At 40.4% G+C, this 21953-nt stretch overlaps 1 protein-coding gene across 1 annotated transcript; it reads left to right on the top strand.

Annotated features, from left to right (window-relative positions):
- Positions 1-11: 11 nt before the first annotated feature.
- Positions 12-18930, top strand: LOC139454252 (translin-associated factor X-interacting protein 1-like). Its single transcript, XM_071235862.1, has 15 exons — positions 12-157; positions 1258-1372; positions 3438-3683; positions 4382-4516; positions 5197-5266; positions 5475-5751; positions 6400-6511; positions 9169-9230; positions 10158-10247; positions 11314-11476; positions 11838-11966; positions 13220-13390; positions 14049-14291; positions 15480-15586; positions 16654-18930. The coding sequence occupies exons 1-15, from the start codon at positions 111-113 to the stop codon at positions 16850-16852; spliced, it is 2166 nt and encodes a 721-aa protein (XP_071091963.1). The 5' UTR covers positions 12-110; the 3' UTR covers positions 16853-18930.
- The last annotated feature ends 3023 nt before the right edge of the window (positions 18931-21953 follow it).

The raw sequence follows: 21953 nt of genomic DNA, 5'->3' as shown, positions 1-21953 counted from the left end.
GATGGCGCCGAGTAACAATCGTCGAAGGTTGTGATTTTCGAAGTAGGATTCCTACGAAAACTTTCGTGTTTTGTAAACAAAATGATGACTGACACGGAATAGCAATTGAAATGGCGGAAACTAAATTTGCCTTGGCGAGACTGCCACCATTATCAGGGTAAGTGGTCAGAAGAAATAGTATGGTCAATATGTTTATGACCCTTATCCAACTGCAAAAGTTTCCAAAATGTCTTCGGTTACACAGCGAATTCATTGAATATCATTTCGTGGTTCAATAATGGATGTTGCCAGTACCTTAAACACAAACCTAGACTTGTTTTAACTTTATTGCAAAGCCTACAACATAAATATGGTTAATTAGGTTATTTCATTAACTTCTTTTATTAATAAATCACCACAATGGCGTTTGATTTAGACTAGATCTTTATCTCAGTAAACAGACTTGTTAACAAGATGATGTAGTAACTGGTCATTGTATAACATAACTGCAATAGGTAAGACCAGCAGTGTTATTTTTAGTGGTTCAGACTGAATATGAAAAAAATAATGGAATATTCAATTCTAAAACGATTTCTATCGTCATATCATATGTTTTCTGTCCTCATATGTTTTCAGACGGCCATGTTTTTATCGCGAGTACAACCATTATAACAAGGGTTGTGGCCTCACACAGACATTGTAAATACTCGATGATGGCTTGATTTTAATATATAGTTGTCTTTAATGAGTGAGATGTTTTACGATTGTTCTTGTGATTTACTGAGAAAACTATGAATGTCTCTTTGGCATCTGAAAACCCCAAACACAGGGATAAAGTTGAGATTACATTATGCAGAAATGCTAACCATAAGATTTCTATGATTTCATATGATAATGATATTTTGAGACATATTTCACCAATATGATTAAGGATTAAATTAAATATATTTAGAATTTTTCCAATAACTTTGAATACAATATTTACAATTTTAGGCTGCAGTCTGTTCCGAAAAACCTTTGAGTCTACTCCGAACATGTATTTTAGCATTATTTTCAGTATATTTAGTCTAAATGTATGGTCAAGTATTTGTCTGATCTTACTGGACCAGCAGAAATTTTACTTGACTCAGGCTTTGGAAAACTGACAATTCACAGGATTTGTCATGAGTCAGTCTCTTACAGATACATATATAGTTTACCCCCTAGTGTGTACATTAATGCCTAGAGGCATTCCAAAACTACACATGCGTTGACAAATGAGATGATCTAAACTTTCAGTGGGAAAATAGCCAGCATATCACCAAGAGGTACCAATCGTTTTGATGTGTTCGGTGGCCCACGCTACAGATTAGAAAACAAGGAATATCCACTTCCCCTGCCAAAAGCACTCAAGGTATGTGTTAATTTGTGTTCCCGATTCATATGTTTAGAAGTTGTATTTATCTGTGGTTATTCCCAAGAGACGAGTATACTGGATGTGTAAAGTTACAGGTGGAGACAGATTGTCAGTTATATGTTCATATTTTGTGCTTATCCTGCATTGCATGGTAGACAGCTCAACAAGGACAACATGTCAATTACCTGGATTGGGGCACTGGAGTCTAAGGCACTGCAATTAATTGTGCAGAGTTGCTTCCCTTAGGCATGCCAGGCACCTATGATCATGTGTTTGAATCCCAGTTCACCGTATTTAGACCAACCTCGTGGTCTTGAGGATCGAATGTCTGTCCGGAGAATGTAAGGTCGGTCGTATTGATCCCCGTCATAACATACTGAACAATGTTAAAAGATGGTTATTTGTTGTTACCCTGCCTGGTGCTCATCATTAATTGGCTATACAAGAACCGGTAGGCTTGGAGTCAGTATACTGTATCAAACTGGGGTATTCATGTTAAACTGCGGGACCATACCCATGCTTGTAGGTTTTTCCAAAGTGGAAAGAGTTTTAAGACACTAGGAATTTTCTGACATTGGCCCTTTTTGTGAAAATTTTGAATGATTCAGAGGTACACCCATACAGCACAACGTTAAAATTGCCCCATTTTTTTGGAAATGCCGGCCTTTTTTCAAATTTAGGGGCTAAAAGCACAAGGCCCCATCTTAGAGTTATCCCTGGACCTGCTTCACTTGGACTTTCCTCCAACATGAAACTGACATGCCATGATATAACTGAAGTACAGTTTAAATGTCATTTAACCCGTATTACTCACTCCATCAGCATTCAAAGTTAAATATCCAAGTTTTTTTTATCATTGTCTTTATTTTAAAAGTTAAATACTGAAGGGGCTCTAGATTTAAATATATGTTGATGCAGCCTTAAGAACCCCAGTACCCCCTTAATTTTGAACACTGGGAATTTCTAACCCATCTTCCCAAGTCAATGGAGTTAACTGACTATAAAAGTCCAGTTTTCACCCTTGCCTGAATAAGGCTGGAATTATGGAGTTACATTTTGGCTGGACTAACAAGTCCATGCATAGTCCAATCAAAATCTCGTAACGAAATCAACATCCGGTCCATCAACTGCCGTGCAGATATCAGTCAATCGCAGGATTTGTAAAGCATGTGTTCCGTCAACGCATATTTTCCAAATCCTTTCATGTTTCGTATCAAGATGCTCACATAATTTGATGCACTTCACGATGTAAGACCAGTTTTATGACAATATAGATTTTTTTTTTATTGATCTGATTGTCTTGACTGGATGCTGCCATTTTGTTTGAAGTGAATGCAAGTGATATGAAAGGTGGAATCTGGTCAGTAGGAGGGACATAAAAGGGACATAACTCATAATAGCAACTGGTGGTGCTACTTTCTAGCCTAGTTCAGCAAGGGTGAAAACTGGACTTTTACAGTCTGGGGAACATGTTCATACCCTGTCAGTGTGGGATATTACATTAATCTCTGGTATCTGCTTGAAAAGATATAATATTTCATATGGCCTAATTAAGCCACCCTTTTTTAATTTTATGTTTTATGGATTCCAGCTTTTCCACACAAGGTCGGTCGAAATAAAGCTAGAAATCAATAGCTATGTCATTCATTCATTCATTCATTCATTCATTCATTCATTCATTCATTCATTCATTCATTCATTCATTCATTCATTCATTCATTCATTCATTCATTCATTCATTCATTCATTTATTTATTTATATGAAAGTCATTCTGCTGTGGAGTTAAAACTGCAGGTGGCCTCTTGAATCACTGATAGTGATGTAGACATGTAATTTATATACAACATGTTTTATTGTATATGAGGGTCTATATTACAAACGGGTGACATAATAAAAAAGATATTTTCATGTTTAATTTATTTCTTGACCAGCTGGTTTTCAATAGGGGCAGTGGGCCTGTGAAATGAAAACTGAAAACTGTATTACCTTAAACCAGATTAATGTATTTCCTGTGAAGCACTTATTAAAGCCAATACTCATTACATATTTCATCCATTCAAGCCTTATGTGGACACCAAGGCCGGAGAGCTGGACACATGGCCAGCACATGCCAGTGGTCAGGCACTGGCTGCAACATCAGCCATGCTTTCCAAGAACAAGAGCCTGGTGATGATCAGTGAGGATGAGAGCGGCAAACCAAGGATGATCCCCAAGCCCCGATTCCTGGAACAGCTTGAGAACTTTCTCAAGAAGGAGTTGAGAGCCCTTGGCGTCACAGAAGTCTTACCAAGTGAACTGAGGCTCCAGGTACAAACAACCTTCACCTACACACTAACATTTGGAAGAGTTGCAAATGAAATCTTTGACCTTATAAAAATTTGATGATTTCAGTAAATATAATTATTAAATTCAAATTGCTCTAAAGTTTGGAAAATACCTTCTTTAAGTGGCATTTAGAAGTTGGTGTGATGAACGAGGGAGATAGTTCTATGATATACAACTTCTTTATTGCAATGACTGTGACATTTCGGTGAACACTGTTACCAAGCAAGTGATGAACAGATATGTGAAGTAGGGAGGTTGATATACATGTGGATAATTGATGTTTATGCAAGATGTTTACACAACAGTACAGTATAAAGTATAAGCCTGATTGATGTATATAAATAGCATTAACAAGTCATGATGGGTTAAACAATACAGTGATTGATATGGAATAGTTGATTGGAAGCCAGTATAAGAAGAGAGGGATTAGGATTTATATATATATTACGTTACGTTGCATTGCGTTGTGTTATGTTACGTTACATATGATGGCCACCATTAGATGGCTCAGTCTTGGAATGTGGGAACATGGGACTCAACCAAAGCCTCTCACTGACTGATACATGCAGTCAAGATAAGATACAGTTGGACAGGCCATGACAAGCCCCAAGCTCTATCTTTTGGAGTTTGTGAAGATTTCATCATGAAACTGTAATGAAAGTCTCCTTGTAATTTCTTAGGCCCATCGTGAAGTATTTGAGTACTTGATTGAAGACTTCAAGACATATCGCCACCTGTTGGCAGCCATTAAGAACGAGTACGAGATGATGCTGGCAAGTCAGAGGCAGCAGATCAGGGAGCTGGAACCACTTCGGGTGAGTTGTGTCAGTGTGACTGTGAACCACTTCGGGTGAGTTGTGTCAGTTTGACTGTGAACCACTTTGGTTGCGTTATGTCAGTGTGACTGTGAACCACTTCAGATGAGTTGTGTCAGTGTGACTGTGAACCACTTCGGGTGAGTTTTGTCACAGTGTGACTGTGAACCACTTCAGTTGAGTTGTGTCAGTGTGACTGTGAACCACGTCAGTTGAGTTGTGTCAGTGTGACTGTGAACCACTTCAGTTGAGTTGTGTCAAGGTGACTGTGAACCACTTCGGGTGAGTTTTGTCACAGTGTGACTGTGAACCACGTCAGTTGAATTGTGTCAGTGTGACTGTGAACCACTTCAGTTGAGTTGTGTCAGTGTGACTGTGAACCACTTCAGTTGAGTTGTGTCAGTGTGACTGTGAACCACTTCAGTTGAGTTGTGTCAGTGTGACTGTGAACCACGTCAGTTGAGTTGTGTCAGTGTGACTGTGAACCACTTCAGTTGAGTTGTGTCAGTGTGACTGTGAACCACTTCAGTTGAGTTGTGTCAGTGTCAGTGTGACTGTGCACGGCTTCCCGCAAGATATTTATCCCTGAATACACAGTCATTTGTTGGGGTCTTGATGTCATGCAGTAGCTAACTAATACATACATCTTCAAGCATAACAACCTGATTACTTTCCTGCAGCAAATGTTGGTGACAGTGTCAGAACAGTGTGACCAGAAAGTCATGGCGCTCCGAGAAGAAGAGAAACAAGGTATGACTACAATCTGTGCCTAAAACTGGCACTCTTCTTTTTAAAACACTTGAAGTTATTTTGGCAGCCTGATAAGATGACAGGCCATGACAATCCCGAATCTATCTTTTGGAGTTTGTGAAGACTTTGTCATGAGACTCCTTGGAATTTTATAGGCCCATCGGAAGACTTGAAGACATACTCACTCACACACCATATTTCCTTGCAGAGATCATCGAGCTGAAAGCACACAACACAGGACTGCAGATGCAGATCTCCTCCATGAGGAACAAGCAGAAGGACCTCGAAGAACAGGTGGTCAGACTGCAGGACAAGCTGCAAGAAGAGTACCGCAAATATCGGGATGAGTTTGATGCTCGGAAACTGCTTGTGTCGGACATCAATGATCTCCGTTACCAGCAGGAGGACTATCTTGTGTCTAAACAGAGCCTCCAGGATGCACAGGAGGCCCAGGAAGACCCCGTCACACTTAAAATAGCACTTAGGTGAGATAGGGTTAATACGAGTAATGTTGGCTCATTGGCACATAATCGTATTGCAATATATCACTATTCGGAGAGTGTATTGTGATACATATTGCAATACCTACTGGAGCCAAAATTATGTGTATGTGTACTGTTGACATAGTACTTCTTCATTCAAAAATCAAGACTTCAGATTGTGAGATGGGTAGTATGGATAAACAAGACTACCTATTTTCTTATAATATATTTGAAGTTCTTTTTTTACTTTCAATAAGAAAATTACCATGGATCAGAGACATGCTTATTTTCAAATATTACAACTGTTTCCCTAAAAACCTTAAAAATAATTGTTTTTGACATATTTTAGCCACAGGTCTGCAGACCAGTTCTCCTCAGCTCACAAGGAGCTACACTGATGTTGACATTAGTTTTATGTGGACTTGGATATTATTAAAGTCTATCATTATTATCATTACTATCATATTATTAAAGTTGTCATTAAATATTAATGCTGTTTTGTTGCGTCAGAACTTCTGTTACTTATGGCCGCATATTCTTGTTCACCTTTCATTATAACCTTTATTAGTGCAAATACTCCTGATTGAGGTGAGCTACAGAACCTTGTGGGTGTATCTTTGTTTCATGTATAACTGATACTACTGGTTACAGGAAAGCTCGTGAGGATGAGAAAAGTGCGACCCAGCGGCTGAATGAGATGGTAGCTAACTATGGTGATGTGATACCCCGACGAGACTTCGAGGCATTAGAAGCTAAACATAAGGTATAACAATACACTGTAGTGGATACATTATATATTGGACCAGGTCAAAGGAACATTAAGAATAACTTTCCTATAAAACAAGGCCAATACTAGTATTTGAACAATAACATTATTATGATTTCAGTTTATCGTAATTTTCCTATGAAGTATTCTATCACATCCACATCTCACGATGTCACTTCAACACTACATCACATCCACATCTCACGATGTCACTTCAACACTACATCACATCCACATCTCACGATGTCACTTCAATACTACATCACATCCACAGCTCACACCATGTCACATCCACATCTCACGATGTCACTTCAACACTACATCACATCCACATCTCACGATGTCACTTCAACACTACATCACATCCACAGCTCACGATGTCACTTCAATACTACATCACATCCACAGCTCACACCATGTCACATCCACATCTCACGATGTCACTTCAACACTACATCACATCCACATCTCACGATGTCACTTCAACACTACATCACATCCACAGCTCACGATGTCACTTCAATACTACATCACATCCACATCTCACTATGTCACTTCAACACTACATCACATCCACAGCTCACACCATGTCACATCCACAGCTCACGATGTCACTTCAACACTACATCACATCCACAGCTCACGATGTCACTTCAACACTACATCACATCCACAGCTTACACCATGTCACATCCACATCTCACGATGTCACTTCAACACTACATCACATCCACATCTCACGATGTCACTTCAATACTACATCACATCCACAGCTCACGATGTTGCTTGAACACTACATCACATCCACAGCTCACACCATGTCACATCCACAGCTCACGATGTCACTTCAACACTACATCACATCAACATCTCACGATATCACTTCAACACTACATCACATCCACATCTCACGATGTCACTTCAACACTACATCACATCCACATCTAACGATGTCACTTCAACACTACATCACATCCACAGCTCATGATGTCACTTCAATACTACATCACATCCACAGCTCACACCATGTCACATCCACAGCTCACGATGTCACTTCAACACTACATCACATCCACAGCTCACGATGTCACTTCAACACTACATCACATCCACATCTCGCGATGTCACTTCAACACTACATCACATCCACATCTCACGATGTCACTTCAACACTACATCACATCCACAGCTCACACCATGTCACATCCACAGCTCACGATGTTGCTTGAACACTACATCACATCCACAGCTCACGATGTCACTTCAACACTACATCACATCCACAGCTTACACCATGTCACATCCACATCTCACGATGTCACTTCAACACTACATCACATCCACAGCTCACGATGTCACTTCAATACTACATCACATCCACAGCTCACGATGTTGCTTGAACACTACATCACATCCACAGCTCACACCATGTCACATCCACAGCTCACGATGTCACTTCAACACTACATCACATCCACATCTCACGATATCACTTCAACACTACATCACATCCACAGCTCACACCATGTCACATCCACATCTCACGATGTCACTTCAACACTACATCACATCAACATCTCACGATGTCACTTCAACACTACATCACATCCACAGCTCACACCATGTCACATCCACAGCTCACGATGTCACTTCAATACTACATCACATCCACAGCTCACGATGTCACTTCAATACTACATCACATCCACAGCTCACACCATGTCACATCCACATCTCATGATTTCACTTCAACACTACATCACATCCACATCTCACGATATCACTTCAACATAACATCACATCCACAGCTCACAACATGTCACATCCACATCTCACGATGTCACTTCAACACTACATCACATCAACATCTCACGATGTCACTTCAACACTACATCACATCCACAGCTCACACCATGTCACATCCACAGCTCACGATGTCACTTCAACACTACATCACATCCACAGCTCACGATGTCACTTCAATACTACATCACATCCACAGCTCACACCATGTCACATCCACATCTCATGATTTCACTTCAACACTACATCACATCCACATTTCACGATATCACTTCAACATAACATCACATCCACAGCTCACAACATGTCACATCCACAACGCATGATGTTACATCCACATCAGACACTACATTGTGTCACTTCTGTCACCACACATGGTGTGGATACATGTGACATAGTTCGGTGACATGTGACATAGTGTGATGACATGTGACATAGTGTGGTGACAGAAGTGACATAGTGTAGTGAAATGTGACATGTGACATAGTGTGGTGACATGTGACATAGTGTAGTTATATGTGACTTAGTGTGGTGACATGTGACATAGTGTGATGACATGTGACATAGTGTGGTAACAGATATAACATAGTGTGGTGACAGAAGTGACATAGTGTGGTGACATGTGACATAGTGTGATGACATGTGACATAGTGTGGTAACATATATAACATAGTGTGATGACATGTGACATAGTGTGGTGACATGTGACATAGTGTGATGACATGTGACATAGTGTAGTGAAATGTGACATAGTGTGATGACATGTGACATAGTGTCGTGACATGTGACATGGTGTGGATACATGTGACATGGTGTGGTGTAGTGTATGTCACATTTTACATTGGTTCCAGAAACTGGAGGAGGAGAGTGCAGTCTCAAAGGATGACTTCAGGAAACTGCAGGCTGAGCATGAGTAAGTGTAGTCAAAATACTCCAGGGATAACCTCCTTGTAGAGGAGTCTAAACTTGTTGTCAAGGAAATGTGAAATGACCTGCCAATATCCAGAAGTCCACAATCCATCTTTGGGTTAAGGAGACAACACCAGGGTGTGTTTGCATCCCGTTCTCTGTGTACTGGTGGTTGTTGTTCTTAGTTCTGTATCCCTAGGGCATCCATTTCTGTGCTCAGGGTCAGGTTAAGTGAAAGGTTAGGAGGAGGATTATTTTAAATAGCTTCTGTCATCGTTCATTACGTTTGCTTGGATGTGAAGTCTACAATTGATAGCAAATAAATCACCTAACTGAGAACCCTAAAGAATAGGTTCATTGTACCCCATCTTGTGTTAAGAGCCAGTTAAAATGGGGATTGATTGGTCAGGTTCTATAATTTGTTGTATTGCTGGTCATCAAACCCTAAAGGCGAGGATTGTTGCTCATGATTTCAGTCACTGGTTTCAAACTGCTTTAGACCCATGAAGTTCTGGGGTAGAATAGGTCTTCAGCAACCATTGCTTGCCGTAAAAGGCGACTATTTTTGTCGTAAGAGGCGACTAACAGGATTGGGTGGTCAGGGACGCTGACTTGGATGATGCTCATGATGTCAATCACTGGATTGTCTTGTCCAGACTCAATCATTTACAGTGTTATACAACAAACAAATCAGACATGTTAATGTACAAGCTGCCATGGTAAGCAGAAATATTGATGTTAAACAGCATTCACTCAAACATTCACACTATATTTTAAAGAGATGTGCTGTAGTCAGCATTGTAACTGTAAAACTATTTCTTGAATTTGAATAAAATGTGATGGCAGAAATAACCTGTCTGTATACAGGGTGTTTTATTGTTTTAGTGGGGACCTAGTGCGACCTGCTAGTACATGACTCACATGTTTTCAGGGCTCTGCTTGATGTACAGAAGCAGGTGACACAGCAGAGAGATGAGTTCTACCTGGAGCTGGAGACTCTCAAGAGGAGTTCCACACCTAGGTATGTATGTCTCAAACACCTTCACACACTGCCTTCACACATCATCAGCACACTGACTTCACACATCATCAACACGCTGCCTTCATGCAAACATCATTCACACACTGCCTTCACACATCATCAACACACTGCCTTCACACATCATCAACACACTGCCTTCACACATCAACACACTGCCTTCACACATCATCAACACACTGCCTTCACACATCATCAACACACTGCCTTCACACATCATTCACACACTGCCGTCACACATCATTCACACACTGCCTTCACACATCAACACACTGCCTTCATGAAAACATCATCAACACACTGCCTTCACACATCATCAACACACTGCCTTCACACATCATCAACACACTGCCTTCATGCAAACATCATCAACACACTGCCTTCACACATCATCAACACACTGCCTTCACACATCATCAACACACTGCCTTCACACATCATCAACACACTGCCTTCACACATCATTCACACACTGCCTTCACACATCATTCACACACTGCCTTCACACATCATCAGCACACTGCCTTCACACATCATCAACACACTGCCTTCACACATCATCAACACACTGCCTTCACACATCATTCACACACTGCCTTCACACATCAACACACTGCCTTCACACATCATCAACACACTGCCTTCACACATCATCAACACACTGCCTTCACACATCATCAGCACACTGCCTTCACACATCATCAACACACTGTCTTCACACATCATTCACACACTGCCTTCACACATCATCAACACACTGCCTTCACACATCATCAACACACTGCCTTCACACATCATCAACACACTGCCTTCACACATCATCAACACACTGCCTTCACACATCATCAACACGCTGCCTTCACACATCATCAACACACTGCCTTCACACATCATCAACACACTGCCTTCACACATCATCAACACACTGCCTTCACACATCATCAGCACGCTGCCTTCACACCAACATGAACACAGACATCTACTAAGGTGTCCAGCCCAACGGACTGAGAGAAACACTTTAGTGAACTCTGCCCTTACATTGCTACAGGCCAGACTGGGACCGATGTGCCGACCACATCAATGGTGGCCTGGCACGATGGAAGGAGATGGCGGAGGGCAAGCGGAGCAATGAGCTGGTGGACGTGTTGCTCACTGAGATCGGGTCTGGTGGACTTGTCGACTCTGCTGGGGCAGACTTCTTCGATTCTAAGGTGGGATGATTTCATCAGATGGACATTTTTCTTTCTTTCAATATAGCGAGAATATTTAGGTGAAGATCAACTGAAAAAATGTAACAAAAGGTGCATGTTGATGTGTGTTAGGTTAAAAGTGGTATTGGTTGTAGTTTGAGCTGTTTGGCTTCCTAGTGTTATGTCCCAAGTACTCTCTATCGGCAACTTAATGGAATCAGGTGATGACTTCACTGAAAGGTGAAAAGTTTTCAGGTGTTTGTCAGCTCAACAGTTATTTTTGCAAAACGCTGTAATTATCACACTAAGCAGAAGATTTCAATCTGAAATTAGAGTCCATTTTGTTAGTGTTATGCTATATTTTTTCCTGACCTCCTTTCAGGGCAGTGGTGAGGACATTCCAGCGTACCTCAGGTCAGAGGGTCAGGTCCGCAACCGGCGTCTTGGCAAGAGAGACTGCTCCCTCCTCATCAAGGATATCTGGAGGGAAAAGGGGGCCCATGATGCCCAGGTGATTGTTTTAACAATTATTGTAAAATAATACATCATCATCATCATCATTATTATATAATTGAGAAAGTCTTGGTCGTGTGGGACCTGGTACTGCGGATGACAAAGTGTGCTTAGTTTGGTTACAACAAAAGTGATGCTATCGGTGCTCTAACTTTTTTACCAAACACAATTATGTCACTTCGGTAGCATACAAGTACCTCTAGACTGCCCAGCCAAGTTTTCAAGAGCTGTTGTAAAATGCTCATTACATTGAGGATGAGGTATTCATTACACCAAGTATTACAACCATGTATTACACCCAAGTATTACAACCAAGTATATCAACCAAGTATTACAACCATGTATTACAACCAAGTATTACAACCATGTATTACAACCAGTATTACAACCATGTACAACCAAGTATTATAACCATGTATTACAACCATGTATTACAACCATTTATTACAACCAAGTATTACAACCATGTATTACAACCAAGTATTACAACCAAGTATTACAACCATGTATTACAACCAAGTATTACAACCATGTTTCACAACCATGTATTACAACCAAGTATTACAACCATGTATTACAACCAAGTATTACAACCATGTTTCACAACCAAGTATTACAACCATGTTTCACAACCATATATTACAACCATGTTTCACAACCAAGTATTACAACCAAGTATTACAACCATGTATTACAACCAAGTATTACAACCATGTATTACAACCAAGTATTACAACCATGTTTCACAACCAAGTATTACAACCAAGTATTACAACCATGTATTACAACCAAGTATTACAACCATGTATTACAACCAAGTATTACAACCATGTTTCACAACCAAGTATTACAACCATGTTTCACAACCATATATTACAACCATGTTTCACAACCATATTACAACCATGTTTCACAACCAAGTATTACAACCATGTATTACAACCATGTATTACAACCAAGTATTACAACCATGTTTCACAACCAAGTATTACAACCAAGTATTACAACCATGTATTACAACCAAGTATTACAACCATGTATTACAACCAAGTATTACAACCATGTTTCACAACCAAGTATTACAACCAAGTATTACAACCATGTTTCACAACCAAGTATTACAACCAAGTATTACAACCATGTTTCACAACCAAGTATTACAACCAAGTATTACAACCATGTATTACAACCAAGTATTACAACCAAGTATTACAACCATGTATTACAACCATGCTGTACTCTATTCCCCAGAAAACTGATGGAAAGCGTGAGAATATGGCAGAGTTCCTGCACATGTACCTGCAGCGTCGCTTCTCCCTGGACACCATGGTGATGGAGTGGGGCTACAACCTGCACGACGCCCTGCAGCGCTATGCCAATGATGACAACATAGGACTCTTCTGGGGGGTGCTCACAGGGGAGGTAAGTCTTGCAGAATTCCTGCATCATGTGCTGAGGATTTATGTTGCATCCACAGACAAAAAAATGATCCATACTTTGGATCCTAATGAGAGGTTCAGATTAGGCCACGATAATTTAATTATTACATTTTCATCACCAGCAAACACCAACCTCACATCCTTTTCTTGCTCCCAAATTCCTATAGATGGATAAGATTGTTATGACACTAATGGCTCTTTTACACCAAGTATGTGAAAGTGATGCTTGCTTTTTGAAGCCCTAATATATTGTCTTTGAGAACCATAATTCACTCTACAGAGCTACATCTCTTAGGTGTTCCAGAAACCTAGATTGTGGGTATGAATCCCAGATCCACCTTGATAATGTTCCTAGGTTTGTCAGCACCATACCCATGCTTGTGTGTCACCAAACTCGTAAATGTCTAAGACCTCCTTTACTTAAGACTCTCTCCCACAGTGGGCTGACTGGAGTATATATCTGAAATACAGTCCAAAGTAGCTTTAAACCTCACTCACTTACCCTAATGTGAAGCAAGCTTAACAGTCTTTATGGGTGTATTCTATTACATACAATCAAGATGGTGATTATTACATGGGTGTCAGCTCTAGTGCAGAAAGAGAATTCCCTGCCACATTGATGACCTTTTCCTGTTCGTCAGGTCGATGAGGAGGTCTACCACAAGCAGCTGCTCCTCATCCAGAAACTCATCACAGCCCTCACCAAGATGGACTCGGAGCAGGGCAATCAGGGCCAGCTGTCCCGAGAGGACTTCAGGGCGGGGCTGCAGGAGTTCTTCTCTGGCATAGAGGAGGAAGCTGTGCTGGCCATGGTGCACGCTGCCGAGGTCGAGCTGGATGCCAAGGAATCACCGGATTTGGAGTATAAGAATCTCTTCATGGAGGTGAGTAGATTTTAGTTTGCTATTTGGGAATAAGAAGTTGTCTATTTTGTCAGTTACAGCCACAAACTGAAACCTGGGTTCCCAGGTTATAACAGGCCACCAGCACTCCATTGCTTGTTGAAAGGGGTGATTAGGTTCCAATGGTCAAGCAGGATGATGTGGTTGATTGAGTGTCATATCATAGCCAAATGGTAGGTGACATTACTCATAATATCAGTCACTGGTTTATATGGTCCTGTCTGTGGCAGTAAACAATATTGACTCACAAACTCTGACTTGGTTGATGCATGTCATCTATCCCAATTGTGTGAATAGATGCTCATGATGTCAATCACTGGAGTGTCTGGTCCAGACTCGATTATTTACAGACCACCGTCATATAGCTGGAATATTGCTGAGTGCAGTGTTAAACAACAAACAAACAAACAAACAAACACAAACTAAACATATTTCAGTCTAGGAGATCATTATAGCTCATTAAAGCCCTTATTGTCCCCCCTACATTATATAGTCATCTGTCCATATTTCGTTTCCAGAGCATAACTTGAAAACCGCGAAAGAGTTTTCATCCAAACTAGAACATGTATCTGGTATTAACCAGGGGCTGAAGTGGTGCCATTTGCTATTGTAGGGGCTTGGGGGATTTGTCATCTTCTGATGATACTTGTCTTTAGCTTGAAAACATTTCAGACATATTCAGGTTAATAGTAACGCATGTTTGCCCATTATCACAGATATGTCTTTCATGGCTCATAATGAGTGCCTCAGTGGTCTAGGGGTAGAGCATCAGCCCGTTGAGCAGAAGGTCGGGGGTTCGATCCCTGGCCGCGTCATACCAAAAGAGGTTAAGAGATGGTACTTGTTGTTACCCTTCCTGGCACTCGGCATTAAGGGATAAAACAAGGAATGGTCGGCTCAGAGTCAGTATACTGTGTCTGAGTGGGGTATTGATGATAAACTGCAGCATGGTATCTCAGTGGGCTAGCACTATAAATTCAGCCTAAGTCTGAACTAGTATAAGCAGCCACACACATACACACGTGTATGCACGTCACTATATAAGTGCAATAATCTTCAATGCGACATTAAACCCCATTTCACCTCACGTCATGTTTAATATTATTGCATGTAGCTGAATTTCTGTTTCAGAAGGTTTAAAATTTTGTTTATTGTTTTTATTTTTTGTAGGATGATGAAGGTAGAACTGGTCCATTCTTGGATTCAGTTAAGAAATGGCTGAAAGATGAGCGCAAAGTTTATGTAGAAGACATCAAAGTGAAGCTGGAAGACACAGAGTAGGTAGAAGCTTGTACACCTGGAACATCCATGACTGGTGTTGTGTTGCCCTGTGGGGTTACCAGTTGGAAGTGGTCCCCAGCAACCTAGGCCGGTTGTAAGAGGAAGCGTTAGTGATATGGTGGTCAGACTCGGTGACTTGGTTGAAAGTGTGTCATTGACCTGACAGCATGGGTCATTGCTCATAATATCAATCACTGGACTGTGTAGTCCTGACTCGTTGTTTCAAAGGCTGTCGTCACATAGCTGGAATATTGCTGAGTGTGACGTTAAAACAAGAAACAAAGAATGTTGTAGGAAGATGGCAACCATTTAGGGATGATATGATTAATGTAATTACTGGAAGCACCAAAGTAAATGTCTGAGACATGTAATTACAACCGTTCCCTCACCTCAAGCTTACATCTTTTCATATGATCAGAGGACTATCAAAGAAGAGTTAAACTCTATTTTAATCCCTTAAATAGGTGTTCAGCAACCCATGCTTGCCATAAGAGGCAACTATGCTTGTTGTAAGAGGTGACTAATGGGATCGGGTGGTCAGCCTCGCTTACTTGGTTGATGCAAGTCATTGTATCCCAATTGCGTATATCAATGCTCATGATGTCAATCACTGGATTGTCTGGTCTAGATTATTTACAGACTGCTGTCACATAGCTGGAATATTGCTGAGTGCAGTGTTAAAACGCAAACAAAAACTAACCATACATCCTACCATCCAGTCCGCCTCCATCGTCTAGTGGGATGTTGGTGGTTCGATCCCTGGCTGTGTCATATCAAAACACATTAAAATATGGTATTTGTTGTTACCCTGCCTGGTGCTTGAGTCAGTATTCTGAGTCTGAGTTGGGTATTCATGTTAAAACTGCGGCATGGTATCTGAAAGAACTAGCACAATAAAATTGACATTAGTCCGGACTAGTACAAGCAACCACACACACACACACGCGAACACACACACACACATGTGCATGCATGTAGCTATATAAGTGCAATAATCCTGAACAAAATGTTAAACCCGATTTCACCTCACCACCTACCAACCATACATCATTATGTATTTCAGTCCTGTGAGCCCTGATGACCTCAAGAGAGCACTGAGCATCGCTGACCCCGAGATCACTAGTCAGCAGATGGACTCATATCTGGCCTGGGCATTCCGCGTCCCGCCAGAAACTGTCTACGACTGCAACCCTCTTGAACAAGCCACCATCTTACAGAGACTGGAGAACGGCAACGTCTTCCGGGTCGGCCAGAAGATGTAATAAACCACATTCCTGCAAGTTCTTTTATAATGTTCACCCGTTTTTATGGTCCTACGAGTGGGAGGTGTCCTTGAGTCTGTGACCCTTTCCTTGGAACCCAACAATGCTCTTTGCTTCAGAAGCCATAGCTACTTAATCAACAAAACACATATTTGCCTCAGTCTTTGGCTAGATGTTGAAGGCGCGGACTGGTACCATCTGTTTTACTGAATGAAGTCACAAGAGGTGATCTCTAAGCTAATTATTACCCACGACTGTATATGATAATCACAGTCATATTGTTTTGGTAAAAATGCCATACTTGAAGTTTACAGTTAAAATAACCCTATAGATATTGATGAGGATGTTTTTATCTGCAACTTTAATCTTTTCAGGTGATATTTTACTTGTGCCTTTAGACAAAAATGTTGAACTGAAATGATCTAGCCATGTGGTCCAGATTTCTTCCTGTTTTCCAAAGACGCCATGTACTGGCTGTGATGATATTGTACCAATACCTTCTGCTCATGATGTTGAACTCCAAAGTGAACAAGAAGCTCAGTTTACACTATTGGACATTTTAATGTATTTTAGCGACTTTTACAATAATCCACTTCCATCAAATAAATAATGCAAGCTTTATCTCCTCCAGCTTTTATTGATGGTATACACTTTCTCTGTTTGTATACTGATTATGAATTATGTATTACATAACCTAAAGTTCCCATGACTATGTCCTTTGTGATATTTAGTAATGTCATTGCTCTATCACCAAAGATATTCTGATAATAGTTCATGTGTCATTGACTGTCCTAATCCACTGTCCTGATTCAGCATTATCTGATTCAGCATTATACCAGGGACTTCACTACTTTTGAAAGTCTTCACCAAAGTTACGTTGTAATTCCTTCCCTTGTTGATATGTGATATTACTGCCAAAGAAGTGTATAACAGACTTGTGTATTTATTATGCTTTCAAAAGCGAGATCCATTTTCTGTCCAGTGGCATTGTGTAAAATGTCTAATTGAACTACATGTATGCTTTTATTCTTGACCAAAGTCTGGGGTGTTAATGGTTCTGTACTAACGCTCCTATACCACTGCAATAGGAGATGGACGGAGGAGCCACAGAAACTATACTTCTCTGTTGGTGTTATCATATTGATTATCGATTGAAAATATCTTCAGTTAGCAATATCATATCCAAACTTATTGAGCATACAAATAATACTTTCATATTGTTTCATTCTTTATAACATGATTTGATTTTAAACTTTGAAAAATATATAATGTTTTTTGTGTGTATAGAAGACAACTGATAATGGGTGTCTTGTCTTTGAAAATCAATAAAAAAAATAATTTCAGCTCAAATTAACCAAATTTCAAACATGAAGGGTCAGTGGTAGCAAATTCATTTTGTACTCCAGTCTTCATTGACTCAATATTCTTTTACACAAGATTACCCAGCCACAGATTACTTTTTACAAACTTAATAGGAATGAGGGAGGGTTGAATAGGCATGATCAAATTAGCAACAGTTCTTTCAATTTTGAATCACATAAAAAATAAACTTGGTATGCATTCTTTTGCCTCTCAGTATATATTATCTATTTGTATATGTAATGTGATTGTGTAGTTTATACTATATTTGTGGAATCCTACTGACTGTTGGTGGGCGGTCGGGTAGCCTAGTGGTTTAAGCGTTCGCTCGTCACGCCTAAGACCTGACATGTACAATTTCTAACTGATTTAGAAATAATGAGGGTATGAGGGCACTTGGGATACTGATGATATAACATATGTGTTGAACTTAATTGAGTACAGAAAATACACCATACAAAATGTAAACATATAATCTTCCGTGGCAGCCAGGGCGAGGGGATAACCTAGTGGTTAAAGCGTTTGCTTGTAACGCTGAAGACCCGGGTTTGATTCCCCACATGGGTACAATGTGTGAAGCCCGCTGGTGTACCCCGCGGTGGTATTAATGTGTAATGATGCTGATAGCGATGTAAAACCATACCGACTTCGCCATGACACTGAATGTGTGCTTCTTTGAAGACTGGCTTCTAAACAGGCTATGTTGAAAGCTAGGACCCAGTGATTATATCTTTTCCCCTGAAATTGTTTGTTCGTTTTGGTGTCAGTGTTGTAAATATATGTATATATACTGTGATCTATGTATTTAAAAACAAAGTTGGTATGAATAAATATGTTAAGTGTACTGTTTTCATGAAGTGCAAAAGAAGTTGGAACAAGGCCTTCATTCTGGGTCGTGTGTATGACCTACAGAAACTGCCTAGAAAACATCGACCTTCATGCATGATTGACGAGACCTGTCATTTACTCACTGTATAAACCATTAGGGGTCATGTACACACTATCCTTTACCATTATGGGTCATATACACACTGTCCTAAACCATTAGGGGTCATATACACTCTGTCTTAAACCATTAGGGGTCATATACACACTGTCCTAAACCATTAGGGGTCATATACACACTATCCTTAACCATGAGGGGTCATATACACACTGTCCTTAACCATAAGGGGTCATATACACTCTGTCCTTAACTATGAGGGGTCATATACACACTATCCTTAACCATTAGGGGTCATACACTGACTGTCCTAAACCTTTAGGGGTCATACACTGACTGTCCTAAACCATGAGGGGTCATATACACACTGTCCTAAACCATTAGGGGTCATATACACTCTGTCCTAAACCATTAGGGGTCATATACACTCTGTCCTTAACCATTAGGGGTCATATACACACTGTCCTAAACCATTAGGGGTCATATACACTCTGTCCTAAACCATTAGGGGTCATATACACTCTGTCCTAAACCATGAGGGGTCATATACTCTCTGTCCTTAACCATTAGGGGTCATATACACTCTGTCCTAAACCATTAGGGGTCATATACACTCTGTCCTAAACCATTAGGGGTCATATACTCTGTCCTTAACCATGAGGGGTCATATACACTCTGTCCTAAACCATTAGGGGTCATATACACTCTGTCCTTAACCATGAGGGGTCATAAACACTGTCCTAAACCGTTAGGGGTCATATACACTCTGTCCTAAACAATTAGGGGTCATATACACTGTCCTAAACCATTAGGGGTCATATACACACTGTCCTAAACCATGAGGGGTCATAAACACACTGTCCTAAACCATGAGGGGTCATATACACACTGTCCTAAACCATTAGGGGTTATATACACTCTGTCCTAAACCGTTAGGGATCATATACACACTGTCCTAAACCATTAGGGGTCATACACTGACTGTCCTAAACCTTTAGGGGTCATACACTGACTGTCCTAAACCATGAGGGGTCATATACACTCTGTCCTAAACCATGAGGGGTCATATACACACTGTCCTAAACCATGAGGGGTCATATACACACTGTCCTAAACCATTAGGGGTCATATACACACTGTCCTAAACCATTAGGGGTCATATACACACTGTCCTAAACCATTAGGGGTCATATACACACTGTCCTAAACCATTAGAGGTCATATACACACTGTCCTAAACCATGAGGGGTCATATACACACTGTCCTAAACCATTAGGGGTCATATACACTCTGTCCTAAACCATTAGGGGTCATATACACACTGTCCTAAACCTTTAGGGGTCATATACACACTGTCCTCAACCATTAGGGGTCATACACTGACTGTCCCAAACCATCAGGGGTCATATACACACTGTCCTAAACCATTAGGGGTCATATACACTGTCCTAAACCATTAGGGGTCATATACACACTATCCTAAACCGTTAGGGGTCATATACACACTATCCTAAACCTTTAGGGGTCATATACACACTGTCCTCAACCATAAGGGGTCATACACTGACTGTCCCAAACCATTAGGGGTCATATACACACTGTCCTAAACCATTAGGGGTCATATACACACTGTCCTAAACCATTAGGGGTCATACACTGACTGTCCTAACCCATTAGGGGTCATACACACACTTCCCTAAACCTTTAGGGGTCATACACTGACTGTCCTAAACAATAAGTGGTCATACATTGACCGTCTAAACCAATTACCATCATGAGCATATACACACTCTCCACTAACCATCAGTGTCATATACACACTATCCAATTATCATCAGTGTCATATACACACTATCTAATTATCATCAGTGTCATATACACGCTATCCACTTACCACCAATGTCATATACACACTATCCAATTATCATCTGTGTCATATGCACACTATCCAATTATCATCTGTGTCATATGCACACTATCCAATTATCATCAGTGTCATATACACACTATCCACCTACCACCAATGTCATATACACACTGTCCAATTACAATCAGTGTCATAAACACACTGTCCAATTACCATCAGTGTCATATACCCACTATCCACTTACCACCAATGTCATATACACACTGTCCAATTACAATCAGTGTCATATACACACTGTCCAATTACCATCAGTGTCATATACATACTGTCCAATTACCATCAGTGTCATATACACACTATCAAATTATCACGAGTGTCGTATACACACTATCCAATTTCCACCTGTGTCATAGACACATTATCCTATTAACTTCAGGGTCATATACACACACTATCCAATTACCATCATGAGCATATTCACACTATCCAATTACCATCTGTGTCATATACACACTATCCAATTACCATCTGTCATATACACAATATCCAATTACCATCTATGTCATATACACACAATCCAGTTACCATCTGTGTCATATACACACTATCTAATTACCATCTGTGTCATAAACACACTATCAAATTACCATATGTGTCATATACAGTCAAATTACCATCTGTGTCATATACACACTATCTCATTTCCATCTGTGTCATATACACACTATCCAATAACCATAAGGACCGTATACACACTATCCAATTACCATCGGGACCATATACACTATTCAATTACCATCTGTGTCATATGCACACTATCCAATTACCACCAGGGGCATATACAAACTATCCAATTACCATCTGTGTCATATACACACTATCTCATAACCATCTGTCATATACACACTATTTAATTACCATCTGTGTCACA

Source organism: Haliotis cracherodii, unplaced genomic scaffold (genome assembly GCF_022045235.1).
Source record: "Haliotis cracherodii isolate W230 unplaced genomic scaffold, xgHalCrac1.p SCAF_10, whole genome shotgun sequence".
Classification (NCBI taxonomy): domain Eukaryota; kingdom Metazoa; phylum Mollusca; class Gastropoda; order Lepetellida; family Haliotidae; genus Haliotis; species Haliotis cracherodii.
This window is presented reverse-complemented; position numbering and strand designations above follow the sequence as displayed.

What these genes read in the sequence shown, in the direction of transcription:
- LOC139454252 (XM_071235862.1), top strand. Translation starts at nt 111, where the DNA reads ATGGCGGAAACTAAATTTGCCTTGGCGAGACTGCCACCATTATCAGG. An exon ending in CAAGTGAACTGAGGCTCCAG is followed by an intron (nt 3,684 to 4,381) that starts GTACAAACAACC and finishes GTAATTTCTTAG; the next exon opens with GCCCATCGTGAAGTATTTGA. An exon ending in ATAAGAATCTCTTCATGGAG is followed by an intron (nt 14,292 to 15,479) that starts GTGAGTAGATTT and finishes TATTTTTTGTAG; the next exon opens with GATGATGAAGGTAGAACTGG.